General features: G+C 37.9%; 1 protein-coding gene across 3 annotated transcripts in view; it reads left to right on the forward strand.

Annotated features, from left to right (window-relative positions):
* Window positions 1–20912, forward strand: part of FER (FER tyrosine kinase) — a 467773-nt gene that overhangs the window by 295537 nt on the left and 151324 nt on the right. For all 3 annotated transcript variants that reach the window (XM_061424535.1, XM_061424536.1, XM_061424537.1), the window contains one exon: window positions 11548–11604. In XM_061424535.1, the coding sequence (XP_061280519.1) occupies window positions 11548–11604 (57 nt within the window). The remainder of the gene's footprint in view (window positions 1–11547; window positions 11605–20912) is intronic.

Genomic DNA, 20912 nt, shown 5'->3' on the forward strand with positions numbered 1-20912 from the left:
ACACGAGTTGGGAAGATTCCCTGGAGAAGGAAATGGCAACCCATTCCAGTACTCTTTCCTGGAAGATACCATGGACAGAGGAGCCTGGTGGGCTATAGTCCAGGGGGTCTCAAAAGGGTTGGACACGACTTAGTGACTAAACAACACAAGATTGGTGTATTCACTCTTTTTAGACAATCTGTACTTTTTCCTGTGTATTTACTGAAGTTATTTTCTCCTTTTAGTGTATCAGAATTATAACCCTGTTCAAGAGTTTTCTTTTTTACTTCTTTCATGAATTTTTTTTCCTAAGTTCTCAAATACAATATGGATTACTTTTTCTGACTTTTAACATCTATCACTCATGTGACGCTTTAACATTTTGAACAGAGTGCACTCTAAAAGTTTATTCTTTGGAGATGAACTTTCTTAGAGAGGCAGTGCTTGCAATGACATTTGGATTCTTAAATTTATTGCTCATGTATTTAATGTTTGGGTTGTAACCACTTTGTCATAAGTGTCTAATAGAATATACCCTTATGTTTTGAGTCTGTCTTGAAATTCCAGAACTGTGTATTTCCCTAGCATTTCATCTTTTCCCCTCCAGTGTAGTTGTAACATTGAGTTCCATAGAAGTGATGACTTTTATGGCTTATGTCAGAGACTACTGCCTGGTCTACTAGGAGAAATTTTTTGGGGAATGGAATTAGAAAACAGACCATCTAGTTTCTAGAAGAAGAAAGTTAGTATCAGTGGAATGATGACAATCATCAGCTACAGATAAAGAAACTTTGGGATCCCTGACCAACCCCTGTGTTTCACTCCTGCAAAGGTACGCATACCTCTTGTGCTTTTCTTTTTCACCCCAAATAGCTTCCATTTAACCTTTATCTTTTTAAGGATCGTAGGGAGTAGCAAGCACTGTAAGCAACTTCTGAACACCTAAAGCAGGAACTTTATGGTTTTCATAGTTTAGTAGCTTGTGGGAGGTTAACAAAAAGTTACTCTGAGAAATCTGAGAAACCTTTCTACCTCTTCTGGGAAGGCTTTTTATGCGTCTTTATATAGACCACATGTATCTCAGTGTTCTAGCTCTTCTGACTCTCTATTCTCATATGCTTATATTAAAGCCTTTGAGAACAGGAACTGTGTTTAACTTACCTTTGAATCCACGTATCTTGGAATTTCTAGTGCAACTCAGTGTGTGTTTGTGTGTGTGTGTATAAATATAAAATCAGGATGGATTCAGAGCCAGGCTGAGTTGTATCTCAGCTTCCATTGTTTCCCCAACATGCTGTTTCACTGTTTGGCTTTGTTTTAGTAACCTGCCATAGCCTGGTGTATTCCAGACTGTTCTGTATCTTCTTGTGTATTATATTGTGTCTCAAAGTGAGTCCTGGAAAAATCTTTCCTAGTAGTCTCTTTGACTGTATGGAGTCCATTCATATGTATTATGTGAAATAGACCAGACCTTTTGACTGCCTAATTTAGAAGTCCTGCTTTCTTCCAAAAGAGTATAATTACCTTTTGTTGTTATTTTACCATGGTAGTGGCAGGTGCGTTCTACTCTTCACTCTTCTGTGCCTCATTTATTTGCATTCCTTTCAGGAAAGGAAAGCAAAAAAAAAAAAAAATGAATCTCAAGACAATTAATTTTCTTTTTGCAATTCTGGGACTAGAATGGATAAAGGTAGAAGTTAGTCTATAAAGAATCTATTGAATAAACTTCCACATTCCTTTTATACGAATTTCTGTGATTTAAATGCTTTCTCTGGTATTTATTGTGAAATGTTTCATTGTAAGAAAGATTTACATATAAAAATTCACTCTAATATAAGGAATAAATTTAGAAATTACCTGATGGCTTAGCTATGAATTTTAACCTTGTTTCAGAGAAAACATTTACCTTTAATTCACTCTGTGAAGCGTTTTAATCAATATTGCTATTTTATGTTTCAGCATCTGCTTCTACTTTTATCTGTATTTACTAATTTATTTCTGAAAGCCAAAGGTTTTACGAGAAATAAGAAATAAGGTTTGAGTTACCAAATAGAATGGTCATGGTATTCTGCTTTTAGAATATGGTGCTAAAATTGGATTAACTCTTAATGGACCTTTTAATCTCTGTTGCTTTACTTAAATTTTATTCTTATATTTACTTTGAAATACTGTGTAAAACATGGACAATAAGCCTGGTTAGTTAAATTCATTTCTTACAACTGATTTTACATATGAATTATTCACATTTTCTTACAGAATTACCATTTTCCCTAGAAGCATGTGATTTACAAGGATTGATCACATTCACAGATAAGAAATTTGGCCTCAAGATACATCATTCCTAAGAATATGACATTAGAATATATAGTTTTTCAAATTTCAGTTTATTTTTAGACAACTTTAAGTGTCCTAAGTATTTAAACAATTCAGTGTTAAAAATTATTCTTGGAAGATTTTTTTTTAGATATCAGTAGTGTTTTCTAGCAATATTTGTCATTGTAATTACTATGTCTCTTTGATAAGACTTAAAGTAAAAAGTGAAGTCGCTCAGTCATGTCTGACTCTTTGCGACCCCATGGACTGTAGCCCACCAGGCTCCTCCATCCATGGAATTTTCCAGGCAAGAGTACTGGAGTGGGTTGCCATTTCCTTCTCCAGGGGATCTTTCCAACCCAGGGATTGAACCCAGGTCTCCCGCACTGCAGGCAGACGCTTTACTGTCTGAGCCACCAGGGAAGCAATAGACTTAAATTATCTATTTAGAAATATAGAAGTATTAGGTGCATTCCAGTGGGTTTTGGGGGGGGATTCATTATATGCTGATTATACTATCTTAAACAATATGAAGACTACGGGTATTACTGCCAGAGCCCATTGGAATGTTTTCTCCTCCCAAGTGATGAAACGCCTCCTCTCTTGGTAATGAGGGTGAATTCCGGATGCTTGTTGTGTCATAAATCTCCAGGGAAAGACCTCCTAGTGTCAGAAGTCTCCTAGTGGAGACCTTGGAGTTACAGGTGTGTACTGTGTTACAAAAAGGTTCAAAATGAGGTCACTAAAAAGGTACTGAGTATTATATTAATGTAATAACTAAGTATTAAGGTAAAACCCCAGTGTTAATAACCTGTTAACTATATTGAATATTTGTCTAGCTTACCTCAGTCATCTAGTTGTTTAGCTTAGCTGTTAACTTAGAATTGCCCATTTCTTTTTTGTCTTTAATAAAGTAGGTATAACTGGTGTTACCTTTTGAAATGTAAACAAATGTGTTTTTACATTCAGTGAGTAGTTTAGACTTTGTGAACAAATATATATGTGGGGGAGATTTAAAGACAGAGTAACAGCTCTGCACTCTGTTAAAGCTGGATTTGGCGCGGATAGGAGGGCAGGAGGCTCTGGAGGAGAGGCGTCCTTTAGGATGGGAGCCTCTGGGAAGAGCAGGACACGCGGTGATGTGGTGCTGAAGTGCAGGGCTTGTCTCGTGCGAACCTTGTTCATGGAGCCTTGAAATATACTGCAGGACTTTTTCTCTTGGGCGCCTTCTGTTCAAGGGTATGAAAACTGGGGAGCTCGTGAAATATTAAAATCCCAGTATGTAGTGCTGGGAAAGCTGGACAGTTACGTACAAAACAATGAAATTAGACCATTCACTCACAAAAGTAAAGACCTAAAGGTAAGACGTGGCACCACAGAACTCCTGTTCACAGAAGAGAACATGGACCAAATACTCTTTGACACAAATTGTAGGAATATTTAGTTCATTCTGTCAAGGCAAAAGAAATAAAAGCAAAACCAAATAAATGGACCCTAATGAAACTTAAAAGCTTTTGCTCAACAAAGGAAATCATTAACAAATCCAAAAGACAGCCTATGGAATGGGAGACATTATTTGTAAATAAATCCACCCACAGAGGGTTAATATCTAAAATATAGACCACTCATAAACTCACTATCAAAAATGCAAGCAGGCCAATCAGAAAATGGGCAGAAGAGCTAAATAGACTTTTTTTTTCCAGTGAAGACACGGGCACATGAAAAGATCCTTGACTTCTCCAGTTATGAGCAAAATACAAATCAAAACAGCAATGAGGTGGCATCTCACCCCAGTTAGAATGGCTGTTGTCAAAAAGTCTACAAATAACAAATGCTGGAGATGATGTGGAAAACAGGAACCCTTGTACATTGTTGGTTGGAATGTAAATTGGTGCTGCCATTATGGACAACAGTATGAAAGACCTTAAAAACTTAAGAGTTACCATATGATCCAGAAGTTCCACTCCTAAGCATATATCCTGAAAAAACAAAAACTCTAATTCAAAAAAAATACATGCACCTCAGTGTTCATAACAGCACTGTTTACAATAGCCAGGACATGCAAACAATTCAGGTGCTCATCAACAGATGATTGGCATACGAAGTGGTTTATATACACAACAGGATATTAGTCATAAAAAGACAGAAATATTATCCTTTGCTGCAGTGTTGGTGAACACAGAATATTATGCTTAGTGAAATAGCTCAGAGAAAGATAAATATCGCATATGCTATCACTTACATGTGAAACCTAGAAAAAGTACACAAATGAACGTGAACACAAAACGGAAACTGACTCCCAGACAGACAGTGAGTTTACATTACCAAAGTTTGGGGGCCGGAAGGGGATGCATTAACAGATAAGCAGCAAGGCTTTACTGTGTAGCACTAGGGATTATACCCAGTGTTTCTCTGTATAATCTGCACTGTGCTGTATACCTGCAACTAACACAGTATTGTAAATAACTATATTTCAATAAAAAAATCCAGTGCTAGGCTCATTTACCGGTATAGTTTAGGAGCATGTTTGCTCTCCTGTGTCAGAGAGGAATTTCGATATAAATATTTGATACTACAAAAATGAAAATAATAATTAAAAGATAAGCAACTGATAGAAAAAATTATTCTACACTTTTATTTATTACATTCTAGTCTTGTATCTACTTGTAATGCAGTGATTTACTGATTTTTTTTTAATATGCCACCAAAGCACTGATAGATCGTTAGAGTAATAATTATGCAACGCATGCTTAATATTAATAGTCCTGCTGCTGCTAAGCCACTTCAGTCGTGTCTGACTCTGTGCGCCCCCATAGACAGCAGCCCACCAGGCTCCCCTGTGCCTGGGATTCTCCAGGCAAGAACACTGGAGTAAGCTCTTTATTATGATAAGCTGCGTTCATGAAGTTTACCCGTGGTTTATTTTTTTTTTTTTTATCATTAAGAAATAGTTGTAAATTGGAACTTGGCATTATTTGCTAACACAATTTTGGGGACCACAAGATTTAAGGGACAGAATACAAATAATCTTGACACATCCTAAAACTTTGAGAAATGTTGCTATGACAATCATCTTTTAAAACTGTACTTAAGTTTACCCATGAAAATAAATGATGAGTTACACTCTCAATGTAGACTTCTAATTTGGCACTTGGACAACAACTTATAATTGAACTAGAAATTAGGTTGAAATTCTGGGAGCTGCAATCAATCTTATTGCCATAGAGGAGGTGTGTAAATTTTATGCAAGGTGTGCTTTAGGGAGAATTCTCATATCTCTTAGCTCAGTTGCCTCAGTGATTCAGTTGTCAAAACTGCTTCATTGACCTTCCTGTTCTACAAATCAAATGAAAAACTTTTTGGAATTGATTATATTAAATATAACCGTTAAAGGTCTCAGTGAGACTTTCTGAAAATTTTTACCTCTAGGGTAGTTCCACAATGTGACATGAATTGGCTCTTTGATAACATAACATTCATTTATCATATACAGTAGATAAATATTTAAGATTTTAAAAATTAATGGCACACTTTGGCCACCTCATGCGAAGAGTTGACTCATTGGAAAAGACTCTGATGCTGGGAGGGATTGGGGGCAAGAGGAGAAGGGGACGGCAGAGGATGAGATGGCTGGATGGTATCACCGACCCGATGGACGTGAGTTTGAGTGAACTCTGGGAGTTGGTGATGGACAGGGAGGCCTGGTGTGCTGTGATTCATGGGGTCACAGAGAGTCGGACACGACTGAGCGACTGAGCTGAACTGATTCGTGTTATAGATAGTATGTTCTTCATTTGACTCTTTTTAATTACATGATATGATATATGTATTATTTAGAGTCAGATAAGTATTATACTACTGAGTTTTATTTTAATGTAATGTTCTTTACCACACTGAAGAGACTAGTGAAATCAAAACAGAATATGTTGGAACAGTAGGCCAAAAGACAGAAGACTGAAGTTCTTAACTCTCAAACTTAGTACCTGTGTGATCAGTCAGAATTTTATCTTCTCAAGGCTTCGGTTTTCATGTGAAGTGGAGATGATACATTCAATTTAATGGAGGTTCTTCTGAGATTCAGCAAGCAAGCGTGTCTGGGAACATGTTAAAAACGTGTCCCTAGCTTTTCTTTATAAAAGTTTGGTTTTCAGACAAGCGGTAATACTTACTTGGCTTTGCTTGTACTTTGTGTGACTGCGTGTTCAGTTGCTCAGTCGTGTGTGACTCTGTGCGACCCTGTGGACTGTAGCCTGCCAGGCTCCTCTGTCCACGGGGTTCTCCAGGCAGAAACACTGGAGTGAGTTGCTATTTCCTCCTCCAGGGGAATCTTCCTGACCCAGGGATCCTGTGTCTCTTGTTGGTAGGTGGGCTCTTCACCACTGGTGCCACCTGGGAAGCCCCCTTGCCTGTACTGTGGGCTGGCTCTAAGTCTGCTCTTAGGCAGTTTTAAAGAATATTCTGATCAGTTGACAAAACCCAGAAATTCTTTTTTGGGGGCGGGGACGTGCCACAAGGCTTGTGGGATCTTAGTTTCTGACAGAGGATCAAAGCTGGGACCTTGACAGTGAAATCACCGAGTCCTACCCACTAGATCACCAGGGAATTCCCCAGAATTCATAGTTTAGAAAATGTATTCAGGTCTTAGAGTTTCCTTCCATTCCCCCCTTTCAAAATGAGTTGTCCAATTTAGACCAAATAATTTGATGTTTCAAAAAATTTTTTTTTCATTTTCACAGGTAACTGATAAATGGAAAAAGTATAAGTTTCTTTCATCATAGTAATGAAATGTTAATACTTATGAATTAAATCATAAAACCCTAAGGTCAAGAATATTTGAATAGTCTAAATCAAGTATTTTATAGCTTTTGCATCAGGGAAATTTAATCATTAGTTTTGAATGTAGGTTTGTAGATATGCTGCTGCTGCTAAGTCACTTCAGTCGTGTCCGACTCTGTGCGACCGCATAGACGGCAGCCCACCAGGCTCCCCCGTCCCTGGGATTCTCCAGGCAAGAACACTGGAGTGGGTTGCCATTTCCTTCTCCAATGTATGAAAGTGAAAGTGAAGTCACTCAGTCATGTCCGACTCCCGTTGACCCCATGGACTGCAGCCTACCAGGCTCCTCTGTCCGTGGGATTTTCCAGGCAAGAGTACTGGAGTGATGTGCCATTGCCTTCTCCGTTTGTAGATATAATGGTGATAAATCACTAGCAAGCAGATGAAACAAAACTGTTAACTCTATTCATTACAATTTTGATTCATAGTTTTATGTCTTTTATTTCTATTGACTTATACTTTGGTGCAGCTTTCGTTTTCATGCAGTACTAGTAAATCTGCGAAACTAGGGAAGACACTGCTACTCATGTTTCTTGCAGGCAGTCTGCATCCATTCCTCTTGATTCTTCTCCACATTCAAGAAGGTTGCACAAGTCTACTTCCCCTCTATAGAGAGCAGAGCAAAGATAAAGATAAGAATATTAGGTATAATCTCCATGTGCGCTCAGTCGCATCTGGCTCTTTATGATCCCGTAGACTGCAGCCCACCAGGCTCCTCTGTCCATGGCTTTTTCCAGAAAGAAGACTGGAGTGGGTGCCATGCCTTTCTCCAGGAAATCATCCCAGCCCAGGGATCGAACCCACATCCCCGCATTGCAGGCGGATTCTTTGCCTCTCAACCACCAGGGAAGCCCTGTAATCTCTGTAGAACATACCAGGCCTGGGACAGTTGTTGATGAGTGAGCTGCAGCTGTTTCTGGCAGTCCTTCTGAGTGTGGCTTTTCTTTCCTGTGTGCTAAGGGGAGAAGAGAGGTCAGTAAAGATGATGGGCAAGTCAAGGATCCAGTCTCCTTCAGCAGCGCTCCATTCTCCAGACTCCATGTGACTCAGTGTCTCTGTTCCCTGCCTTACCTTGGAATTTTCTTCTGAGGAGTTTCTGCCTATTGACTTTCTGTTTTCCCCAAGGATAAAGTTATAGGAAACCTCCTTTGTTACCATATTCATCATGACCTGGGTCAGAGGCGTAGTGTTCAGTGAAGCTTTAGTGTCATCGTGTGTCTCAAGTTGCTTGCCTTTCTCAACCAGCAGCCCCGGTAGGAGTATTTCATTTATTTTGTAAGGGAGGAGTTGGATCGTTCCCCTCTTCAGGGATGTGTCAAGTGCTGCTGCCTTTCTCCAGTTTGACAGATTGGAGTTTGCCCCTCTGTCCATATTTCTGCTAAATTGCAGCTATCAAATTGTCACTGGATTCCCTTTGGGTATTTTGTCCCTTCCTCTTACAGACAGACTCACAAATCTAAATTCTGAGGCTCTAGGCTCCTTCCTTCTGACCTTCATTTTTAGCTAAAACAGATTAAGAGCAATCTTACTCTTAACAGACTCCTCCTCAATTGCAGTGATTTGCTTATCTAGTTAGTCTTCTTCCCAACTAATGTGCTTTTCTGCCCATCAGTAGAAAGGTGATTTTCATGACTTCAAACCAGGAGTGACCCTCTAGAGAACAGCCATTCTGGCGATAATAAGCGTTCTAGACCCCCTTTCTGCTGTTACAGCCCTAGAGACGACAGTAGCACCCTCATCTTTAACCCCAGGTAACACCATGAAAGTGAAAGTGAAGTCACTCAGTCATGTCCAACTCTCTGTGACTCCATGGCCTGTACCTGCCTGGCTCTCCCATCCATGGGGTTTTCCAGGCAAAATTACTGGAGTGGGTTGCCATTTCCTTCTCTCTACCATCTGAGCCACCATAGCCATTATTTAAATTTCAGACTTAGGGACCCTTTCCCAGACAGAGGCTCTTCAAGGCATTTCTTTTTTCTGATTGATGTATAGTAAATTTACAATGTTGTGTTGGTTTTGGGTGTATAATAATTTATATTTACTGATTCCATACTCCTAATTAATTCATCCCTCCCTACCTCTTTGATAACCCTAAGTTTGTTTTCTACATCTGTGAATCTGTTTCTGTTTTGTAAATGAGTTCATTTGCATCATTTTTTAAGATTCCACATATAGGTGATATCATATATTTGTCTTTCTCTGACTTACTTCACTTCATATGATAATTTCTAGGCTTATCTGTGTTGCAGCAAATGGCTTTATTTCATTTTTTCTTATGGCTGAGTGATAACCCATTGAGTATGAGTGTGTGTGTCTGTGTGAATGTGTGTATGAGTCTGTGTGAATGTGTGTGTGAGTCTGTGTGTGTGTGTGTGTACACATACCACATCACCTCTATCCATTCACCTGCCCATGGTGTGTGGGTTGTCTCTGTGTCTTGGCTATTGTAAACAGAAGGCGCTTCATTCTGATGATATGAAGTGGCATCTTATTGTGGTCTTTGTATGTTACTGACTGATGATGTTAAACATGTTTCGATGTGCTTATTGTCTATTTGTCCATCCTCTTTTGTTAAGTATTCTACCTAATTCTTAAAATTGAGTTGTTAGTCATCTTGTTTTTGAGGTGTGTGTTCTCTGTGTTACATAGAAATGATTTGTCATTTATATATGTTTCAAAAATATTCTTCCAGATAGTAGTTGGACTTTTCGTTTTTTTTTAATGAGATTTTGGGGAAATGCATGTTTTTAATTTGATGAATTCCAGGTTTGTGTGTGTGTGTGTGTGTGTGCTTTTTGTCTCCTAAGAAATCTTTGCTTACACGCTTGGTCATGAAGATATTCTCTTGTGTTTTCTTCCAGGACCTTTATAGTTCTTCTTTTATACTTGGGTTGAAAGACTTGTCATGGAGGCAGAAAACTTTCCTCTGTCCTTCTAGATTCTCTGACTAGTCTAACATTTAAATTGACACAAGACAGATTAACAGGAGAAAAAAATCAAATCTAATTTTGTACATGTACATAGACATGAGAAGTTTAGAGTTAGGAATCTAAAAGATATATATGCCATCCTGAGCTAAGGGATGTATAGGAGCCAGAGGCTTCAGAGAGGAGGGTAATTCTCAGAAAAGAAGAGCAGGTGTTAGTAATTGGATGTTTGCCCTGTCATTCAGATAGGTCATGAAAAGTTATTTCTGGTAATGACTGTTACTGTGGGCAGATCACCATATTTCAATTCTTAAGAGGGAGGTAAAAATTTCCCTTGAGTCCGCAGGGTCTCCATTGCCTTTAGTCCAGAGTAATCCAAATGCCAACGTAGCACGTTTGAGGAGGCCTGTTAGGAACCCCTGCAGATCATACATGTAAAGTGTTCTTTCAAAACAATCATTGTTGTTCCTTTTGTTGACCTATCAGAGGGTGGTGGCTGGGTACAGAGTGTTTCAGAAGGTAAACTAATTCAAAATGGCTGTCCAGGACATTTTAAAGCTGTGGTTGGGGTGAGTTTTTACTTCAAGATGTTTGACTATGTGTCGCAATTGGTCCGACAGATCACAGTTATATTTCAGTCTATGTAGTGGGGGAATACTATGCTTTAATGCAAATTCTTTTACATAAAGAATAAAACATACCACTCTAGGATTTTTCTTTCTTCGCCTCATTTTCCCTCCCCTCCTTTCTCCGGTCTGTCTCCTACCTCGTTTCTTCCTTCTTTAATTTATATGTTTTTCTGCTGTTACAGCATTGTGTACTCTCATAGCTGAGACTTTTTAGATGATAAAATATTCCCTAAGTAGTGATTAGTTCCTGAGGTCAGATAATGGAGTGTTCTTTTATAATGCATGTTTGCATCGTTGGTTGTGTGTGCCTTGATGATACTGTAATTGATGTTTGTTGCTTTATTATGCTATAGGAAATTACTTGGGAAAGATGTGGGTCTATATTCACTCTAAGAGGCAGCCATAACTCATGACCAGCTGTGGAAAAATTAGATCTTAGGAATGTGGTTTGGGTAGAAAAATAATTCTGTATGATGAAGTGAGGACTGGAAATTTAACATTGCAAAATGAAATTTCCTCATGTACTGATGACACAACATTCTGAAATGACAAATAACAGCGTAGCCTAAGCTTTATGGTGGGAGGAAAGTGTATGCTGTGTTCTAGTTATAGGGATACCATCATTTTGAAGTCTGAGAACTCTGATAAAAGTTTGCTATAATGTAGATCTTAAAGTTCTGTTGTGTAGTAACACTTCTTAAATCTGTTTTATAACCTCTTGAGGTTACAGCTTCTTCGTGTGCTGTTGATTGAATGGTATGAATGAAATATCCCTTAGGTCTATATGCCACGGCCTCAAATGCATCTTAGAGCAATTGCGTTTCTCACCTAAGCTAAAAAACCATTCTTTCTTTTTGCCATAGGATAAGAAGTGGATTCTCAATCACGAAGATGTCACATTAGGAGAATTACTGGGCAAGGTATGTAATCCACTGAGCTGAATGACCAGAAGTCTTGATAGTGATTTTGAACTCTGTGATTCTTTGTTTCTTCAAAGCCTTTCTAATATTCCTGCACACAGCAGGGTACATTCACACGTGAACCTAGAAGAACACGGTGCCGTATCTGTTACAAACTGTGGAGTTCGTGGTAAAAGAAGTGTGAAAATCTTTTAAAAGTTTAAGGATTACCTTGACTTTTAAAAAAATAATGTAAATTTTCCTCTGAAAGGATTAAAAGCCACAATAATTTTTATTACATTGTAGTAAAACCAAAACTAGTGAGCTGAGATTTGGAGAGGAGCTGTGAGGTAATAAGAATGTGTACACCAGTGGGCTTAGTCCATGTGTGTCTGGTTCACATGGTCAGAAAACATGCAGGCCTGCTCTCAGGGATCTCAGGACGTGCATAGAATCACAGTCTGTGGCAACATGGGCCGTGTTATTTCAATCTGAAAGCGATGTGGGCAGGACACATGTCTCAATGCACCCATTCTGTAGCTGGCTCTGCTCGTGGCCACAGGAAGTAGCTATATATACGGTAAAGTCACTTTCCTTCAAACTGGTTGGAAATTTCCAACTCATAGGCAATATGAAAGTATATTATATCTATAATCAAATGGGTTATTTGGACATGTTGATTTATAATTGAGTTCCAATAGATAAGCATTAACGTCTTTATCGATGGCTTAATTAGTGAAGTTTGAATTGAGTTGGGGTTCATAATACAAGGGAAAAAATAGTGTAAAATCCAGGTAGGGAAAACTGTTACTCGTATACTTCTGAGTGATCAGTACTAGAATTTAAGGCTCAGCATTTCAAGTAAAGAAATAAATGATTATCCATTACTTATCTTGATTCAAATGTAAACTTGATGAATTGACAGATTTCCCCTATTTTTTAGCCTCGCTATGTGTTAAGAAAGTGAATCCCTGTTGAAACAATCTATTTTGCAGAATCCTTATTATTTTAAAAATATTTTTCCAAATAGGAGCATTAAATTGCTATTAGAAAACAGTTTCTATTGATTGCTAATACTTATTTAGTAAGTAAATTCTAAAGAATTTCAAGCTACAGTAGCTATTATGTTTATTTCCTCTATTGTAACCATAATTCTTAAGGAAATATTATACTTTTTCATTACTTTAAGTAACTCGGTATCAGTTATTGGGCTAAAAATTATTACAAAGAAATAAAGTAATTTCTATGAAAATACAATTAAATATAAAGTTATAAGATTAAACCAGTTACTGAAAAAGTGTGTTGAGAAGGGCAGATTTTTCAGTACTAAGTAAAAAAAAGTTTTCAGTTAAAGAGAGATATTTCAGTTATTTTTATGTTTAGTTTAATATGTGATACACGATACTTCACATATTAGGAATTTTACCCATTAGGTCCTTACTTGGTAAGGTTATTTGAAAGAATAATTATTTTCAATGACAAGGCAGTAGCATATACCCGTTTTAATAAATTTAATCTTTTTTTTTTTTTTTTAATTCTTCCAATTTTATTTTATTTTTAAACTTTACATAATTGTATTAGTTTTGCCAAATATCAAAGTGAATCCGCCACAGGTATACATGTGTTCCCCATCCCGAACCCTCCTCCCTCCTCCCTCCCCATACCATCCCTCTGGGCCGTCCCAGTGCACCAGCCCCAAGCATCCAGCATCATGCATCGAACCTGGACTGGCAACTCGTTTCCTACATGATATTTTACATGTTTCATTGCCATTCTCCCACATCTTCCCACCCTCTCCCTCTCCCACAGAGTCTATAAGACTGTTCTATACATCAGTGTCTCTTTTGCTGTCTCGTACACCGGGTTATTGTTACCATCTTTCTAAATTCCATATATATGCGTTAGTATACTGTATTTATGTTTTTCCTTCTGGCTTACTTCACTCTGTATAATAGGCTCCAGTTTCATCCACCTCATTAGAACTGATTCAAATGTATTCTTTTTAATGGCTGAGTAATACTCCATTGTGTATATGTACCACAGCTTTCTTATCCATTCATCTGCTGATGGACATCTAGGTTGCTTCCACGTCTTGGCTATTATAAACAGTGCTGCGATGAACATTGGGGTAGACGTGTCTCTTTCCCTTCTGGTTTCCTCAGTGTGTATGCCCAGCAGTGGGGTTGCTGGATCATAAGGCAGTTCTATTTCCAGTTTTTTAAGGAATCTCCACACTGTTCTCCATAGTGGCTGTACTAGTTTGCATTCCCACCAACAGTGTAAGAGGGTTCCCTTTTCTCCACACCCTCTCCAGCATTTATTATTTGTAGACTTTTGGATGGCAGCCTTTCTGACTGGTGTGAAATGGTACCTCATAGTGGTTTTGATTTGCATTTCTCTGATAATGAGTGATGTTGAGCATCTTTTCATGTGTTTGTTAGCCATCTGTATGTCTTTTTTGGAGAAATGTCTATTTAGTTCTTTGGCCCATTTTTTGATTGGGTCGTTTATTTTTCTGGAGTTGAGCTGTAGGAGTTGCTTGTATATTTTTGAGATTAGTTGTTTGTCAGTTGCTTCATTTGCTATTATTTTCTCCCATTCTGAAGGCTGTCTTTTCACCTTGCTAATAGTTTCCTTTGATGTGCAGAAGCTTTTAAGGTTAATTAGGTCCCATTTGTTTATTTTTGCTTTTATTTCCAATATTCTGGGAGGTGGGTCATAGAGGATCCTGCTGTGATGTATGTCGGAGAGTGTTTTGCCTATGTTCTCCTCTAGCAGTTTTATAGTTTCTGGTCTTACGTTTAGATCTTTAATCCATTTTGAGTTTATTTTTGTGTATGGTGTTAGAAAGTGGTCCAGTTTCATTCTTTTACAAGTCGTTGACCAGATTTCCCAGCACCACTTGTTAAAGAGATTGTCTTTAATCCATTGTATATTCCTGCCTCCTTTGTCGAAGATAAGGTGTCCATATGTGCGTGGATTTATCTCTGGGCTTTCTATTTTATTCCATTGATCAATATTTCTGTCTTTGTGCCAGTACCATACTGTCTTGATAACTGTGGCTTTGTAGTAGAGCCTGAAGTCAGGTAAGTTGATTCCTCCAGTTCCATTCTTCTTTCTCAAGATCGCTTTGGCTATTCGAGGTTTTTTGTATTTCCATACAAATTGTGAAATTATTTGATCTAGCTCTGTGAAGAATACTGTTGGTAGCTTGATAGGGATTGCGTTGAATCTATAAATTGCTTTGGGTAGTATACTCATTTTCACTATATTGATTCTTCCAATCCATGAACATGGTATATTTCTCCATCTATTAGTGTCCTCTTTGATTTCTTTCACCAGTGTTTTATAGTTTTCTATATATAGGTCTTTAGTTTCTTTAGGTAGATATATTCCTAAGTATTTTATTCTTTCCGTTGCAATGGTGAATGGAATTGTTTCCTTAATTTCTCTTTCTGTTTTCTCATTATTAGTGTATAGGAATGCAAGGGATTTCTGTGTGTTGATTTTATATCCTGCAACTTTACTGTAGTCATTGATTATTTCTAGTAATTTTCTGGTGGAGTCTTTAGGGTTTTCTATGTAGAGGATCATGTCATCTGCAAACAGTGAGAGTTTTACTTCTTCTTTTCCAATTTGGATTCCTTTTATTTCTTTTTCTGCTCTGATTGCTGTGGCCAAAACTTCCAAAACTATGTTGAATAGTAATGGTGAAAGTGGGCACCCTTGTCTTGTTCCTGACTTTAGAGGAAATGCTTTCAATTTTTCACCATTGAGGATAATGTTTGCAGTGGGTTTGTCATATATAGCTTTTATTATGTTGAGGTATGTTCCTTCTATTCCTGCTTTCTGGAGAGTTTTTATCATAAATGGATGTTGAATTTTGTCAAAGGCTTTCTCTGCATCTATTGAGATAATCATATGGTTTTTATTTTTCAATTTGTTAATGTGGTGTATTACATTGATTGATTTGCGGATATTGAAGAATCCTTGCATCCCTGGGATAAAGCCCACTTGATCATGGTGTATGATCTTTTTAATGTGTTGTTGGATTCTGATTGCTAGAATTTTGTTAAGGATTTTTGCATCTATGTTCATCAGTGATATTGGCCTGTAGTTTTCTTTTTTTGTGGGATCTTTGTCAGGTTTTGGTATTAGGGTGATGGTGGCCTCATAGAATGAGTTTGGAAGTTTACCTTCCTCTGCAATTTTCTGGAAGAGTTTGAGCAGGATAGGTGTTAGCTCTTCTCTAAATTTTTGGTAGAATTCAGCTGTGAAGCCGTCTGGACCGGGGCTTTTGTTTGCTGGAAGATTTTTGATTACAGTTTCAATTTCCATGCTTGTGATGGGTCTGTTAAGATTTTCTATTTCTTCCTGGTCCAGTTTTGGAAAGTTGTACTTTTCTAAGAATTTGTCCATTTCTTCCACGTTGTCCATTTTATTGGCATATAATTGTTGATAGTAGTCTCTTATGATCCTTTGTATTTCTGTGTTGTCTGTTGTGATCTCTCCATTTTCGTTTCTAATTTTGTTGATTTGATTTTTCTCCCTTTGTTTCTTGATGAGTCTGGCTAATGGTTTGTCAATTTTATTTATCCTTTCAAAGAACCAGCTTTTGGTTTTGTTGATTTTTGCTATGGTCTCTTTTGTTTCTTTTGCATTTATTTCTGCTCTAATTTTTAAGATTTCTTTCCTTCTACTAACCCTGGGGTTCTTCATTTCTTCCTTTTCTAGTTGCTTTAGGTGTAGAGTTAGGTTATTTATTTGACTTTTTTCTTGTTTCTTGAGGTGTGCCTGTATTGCTATGAACTTTCCCCTTAGGACTGCTTTTACCGTGTCCCACAGGTTTTGGGTTGTTGTGTTTTCATTTTCATTCGTTTCTATGCAAATTTTGATTTCTTTTTTGATTTCTTCTGTGATTTGTTGGTTATTCAGCAGCGTGTTGTTCAGCCTCCATATGTTGGAATTTTTAATAGTTTTTCTCCTGTAATTGAGATCTAATCTTACTGCATTGTGGTCAGAAAAAATGCTTGGAATGATTTCTATTTTTTTGAATTTACCAAGGCTAGCTTTATGGCCCAGGATGTGATCTATCCTGGAGAAGGTTCCATGTGCGCTTGAGAAAAAGGTGAAATTCGTTGTTTTGGGATGAAATGACCTATAGATATCAATTAGGTCTAACTGGTCTATTGTATCGTTTAAAGTTTGTGTTTCCTTGTTAATTTTCTGTTTAGTTGATCTATCCATAGGTGTAAGTGGGGTATTAAAGTCTCCCACTATTATTGTGTTATTGTTAATTTCTCCTTTCATACTTGTTAGCATTTGTCTTACGTACTGTGGTGCTCCCGTGTTGGGTGCATATATGTTTATAATTGTTATATCTTCTTCTTGGATTGATCCTTTGATCATTATGTAGTGACCTTCTTTGTCTCTTTTCACCGCCTTTGTTTTAAAGTCTATTTTATCTGATATGAGTATTGCTACTCCTGCTTTCTTTTGGTCCCTATTTGCATGGAAAATCTTTTTCCAGCCCTTCACTTTCAGTCTGTATGTGTCCCCTGTTTTGAGGTGGGTCTCTTGTAGACAACATATGTAGGGGTCTTGTTTTTGTATCCATTCAGCCAGTCTTTGTCTTTTGGTTGGGGCATTCAACCCATTTACATTTAAGGTAATTACTGATAAGTATGTTCCCGTTGCCATTTACTTTATTGTTTTGGGTTCGAGTTTATACACCGTTTTTGTGTTTCCTGTCTAGAGAATATCCTTTAGTATTTGTTGGAGAGCTGGTTTGGTGGTGCAGAATTCTCTCAGCTTTTGCTTGTCTGAAAAGCTTTTGATTTCTCCTTCATACTTGAATGAGATCCTTGCTGAGTACAATAATCTGGGCTGTAGGTTATTTTCTTTCATCATTTTAAGTATGTCTTGCCATTCCCTCCTGGCTTGAAGAGTTTCTATTGAAAGATCAGCTGTTATCCTTATGGGAATTCCCTTGTGTGTTATTTGTTGTTTTTCCCTTGCTGCTTTTAATATTTGTTCTTTGTGTTTGATCTTTGTTAATTTGATTAATATGTGTCTTGGGGTGTTTCTCCTTGGGTTTATCCTGTTTGGTACTCTCTGGGTTTCTTGGACTTGGGTGATGATTTCCTTCCCCATTTTAGGGAAGTTTTCCACTATTATCTCCTCAAGTATTTTCTCATGGTCTTTCTTTTTGTCTTCTTCTTCTGGAACCCCTATGATTCGAATGTTGTAGCGTTTAATATTGTCCTGGAGGTCTCTGAGATTGTCCTCATTTCTTTTAATTCGTTTTTCTTTTATCCTCTCTGATTCATTTATTTCTACCATTCTATCTTCTAATTCACTAATCCTGTCTTCTGCCTCTGTTATTCTACTATTTGTTGCCTCCAGAGTGTTTTTAATTTCACTTATTGCATTATTCATTATATATTGACTCTTTTTTATTTCTTCTAGGTCCTTGTTAAACCTTTCTTGCATCTTCTCAATCCTTGTCTCCAGGCTATTTATCTGTGATTCCATTTTAGTTTCAAGATTTTGGATCAATTTCACTATCATTATTCGGAATTCTTTATCAGGTAGATTCCCTATCTCTTCCTCTTTTGTTTGGTTTGGTGGGCATTTATCCTGTTCTTTTATCTGCTGAGTATTCCTCTGTCTCTTCATCTTGTTTAAATTGCTGAGTTTGGGGTGTCCTTTCTGTATTCTGGCAGTTTGTGGAGTTCTCTTTATTATGGCGTTTCCTCACTGTGTGTGGGTTTGTACAGGTGGCTTGTCAAGGTTTCCTGGTTAGGGAAGCTTGTGTCGGTGTTCTGGTGGGTGGAGCTGTATTTCTTCTCTCTGGAGTGCAATGAAATGTCCAGTAATGAGTTATGAGATGTCTATAGTTTTGGGGTGACTTTGGGCAGCCTGTATCTTGAAGCTTAGGACTGTGTTCCTTTGTTGCTGGAGAATTTGCTTGGTATGTCTTGCCCTGGAACTTACTGGCCCTTGTGTGGTGCTTGGTTTCAGTGTCGGTATGGAGGCATTTGATGAGCTCCTGTCAATGAATGTTCCTTGGAGTCAGGAGTTCCCTGGAGTCAGGGTTTGGACTTAAGTCTCCTGCTTCCGATTATCGGTCTTATTTTTACAGTAGTTTCAAAACTTCTCCTTCTATACAGCACCATTGATAAAACATCTACATTAAAGATGATAAGTTTCTCTACAGTGAGGGTCACTCAGAGAGGTTCACAGGGTTACATGTTAGAGGTGACCCAAATGAGATGAGGTGAATCAATAGTGGAGAGAGTGGGCTAGCCAGTAGTCACTTCCTTATGTGCACTCCACAAGAAGAGAGGAAGGTAACAGAGGTGGCCAGAAGGATAAAAGGGGGAATGAAAAGGAGGGAGACAGATCCAGCCAGTAATCAGTTCCCTAAGTGTTCTCCACCGTCTGGAACACACAGAAATTCACAGAGTTGGGTAGAGTAGAGAGGGGTTAGGGAGGAGACACAGGCGACCTGGTGGAGAAAAAGGAGGGTCCAAAGGGAGAGAGAGCAGTCAAGCCAGTAATCTCACTCCCTAGTGAAAAATGGGTCCTGAAGATTGGGTCCTTAAAGGTACAAAATTGGTAACAAATACATAAAAGCAAAAATTAAAAATCTAGAGTAGAGTTTGGAATTTCAAAAATACGATGTTAAAGAACAAGGTCGCGAAAATTATAAAGAAAGTACAGGTACAAAATTGATAACTAATACCAGAGAGCGAAAATTAAAAATCTAGAGTAGAGTTTGGAATTTCAAAAATACGATGTTAAAGAAAAGAAGAAGGAAAAGAAAGAGAGAAAGAACGAACAAACAAAAACAAACAAGGTCGTGAAAATTATAAAGAAAGTACAGGTACAAAATTGATAACTAATACCAGAAAGCAAAAATTAAAAATCTAGAGTAGAGTTTGGATTTTCAAAAATACAATGTTAAAAAAAAAAAAAAAAGAAGAAGAAAAATAAAGAGAGAAAACAAACAAACAAATACGAACAATGTCACAAAAATTATAAAGAAAATACAGGTACAAAATTGATATCAAATACCAAAAAGCATAAATTGAAAATCTAGAGTAAAGTTTGGAATTTCAGATATACAATGTTATATAAAAGAAGAAGAGAAAGAAACAGAGAAGAAGAAAAAAAAAATCACAGAAATTATATAAAAAAAAACTATAGGTACGAAATTGATAACATATACCAAAAAGTGAAAATTAAAAATCTAGAGTAGAGTTTGGAATTTCAAAAATACAATGTTAAAGAAAAGAAGAAAAAAACAAAAACCAACAACAACAACAAAAAAACATCAAGGTCAAAAAATTATAAAATATATATATATATATGAAGTTTGCTGAAGAAGAAAAAAAATAGGGTCTTTTTTTTTTTTTTTTTTGCAAAGTAATAGGTTATAAAAGTGAAAATTAAAGGAACAATAGAGGACTTAAAATTTTTTTTTTTTAATTAAAAAAAAAAAAGAAAGAAAGAATGATCGTAAAAATAATAAAAATATATCTAGGACATTTTTGTTTCTTTTTTTGTGGGTGTTGTGGGTTCGGTTCATTTTTGGCTAGTTCCTTGGTCAGATTTATATTTCTCAAGATCTATAGGCCCCTTCCTATGTAGTCCGTAGTAACCACAGGGTTTTGATCTATTGCCTGTAGCTTCCAAGGCGTTTCCCTCTGTTATATCTTCTTCTGTTTGCTAGTCTCTTCAGTATCTGGTTTCCGCCCTGACTCAAAGGGCACGGTGGAGGACACTTTTTTTTTTTTTTTTAGGCTTACTTGTTCAGTCGCGCTGTGGGGAGGGAGGGAGGGAGGGTGCAAACAAATAACACTGGCGTGGGCTCGCAGTGCCTCAGCCACCCTGGGTCTGCCCCCGCTCACGGCGCGTGTAGCCTCCCTGTCCACACTGCTCGGACTCTAGGTTGTTCCGCCGGGAACAATCCAAGGCTGGCCCTGGGCTGCATGCACCTCCCAGGTCCAAGCCGCTGAGGTTCAGGCACTCGGGTAGTCCTCAGAGGCGCAGACTCAGTTGGGCCTGCGTTTTGTACTCTTCCCAGGTCCGAGCGCCAATTTGCTCTTCCCAGGCGAGCGCCAATGCTGCGACTTATCGCCTCCCGCCACTCGGTTATCTGGATGTAAAACTGGCGCACCTTCTCAGGCAGATGTTGACCGTCCAGACCCCCAAGAAGTTTTAGTTAGCAAAGAAGCCTGCTTACAATTTTATAGATAATGTCTCTCTGGGGCTGCGATTGCCCCCTTCCGGCTCTGGCTGCCTGTCACCGGAGGGGGAAGATC

The sequence above is a fragment of the Bos javanicus genome, chromosome 7 (assembly GCF_032452875.1).
Source record: "Bos javanicus breed banteng chromosome 7, ARS-OSU_banteng_1.0, whole genome shotgun sequence".
NCBI classification, from domain to species: domain Eukaryota; kingdom Metazoa; phylum Chordata; class Mammalia; order Artiodactyla; family Bovidae; genus Bos; species Bos javanicus.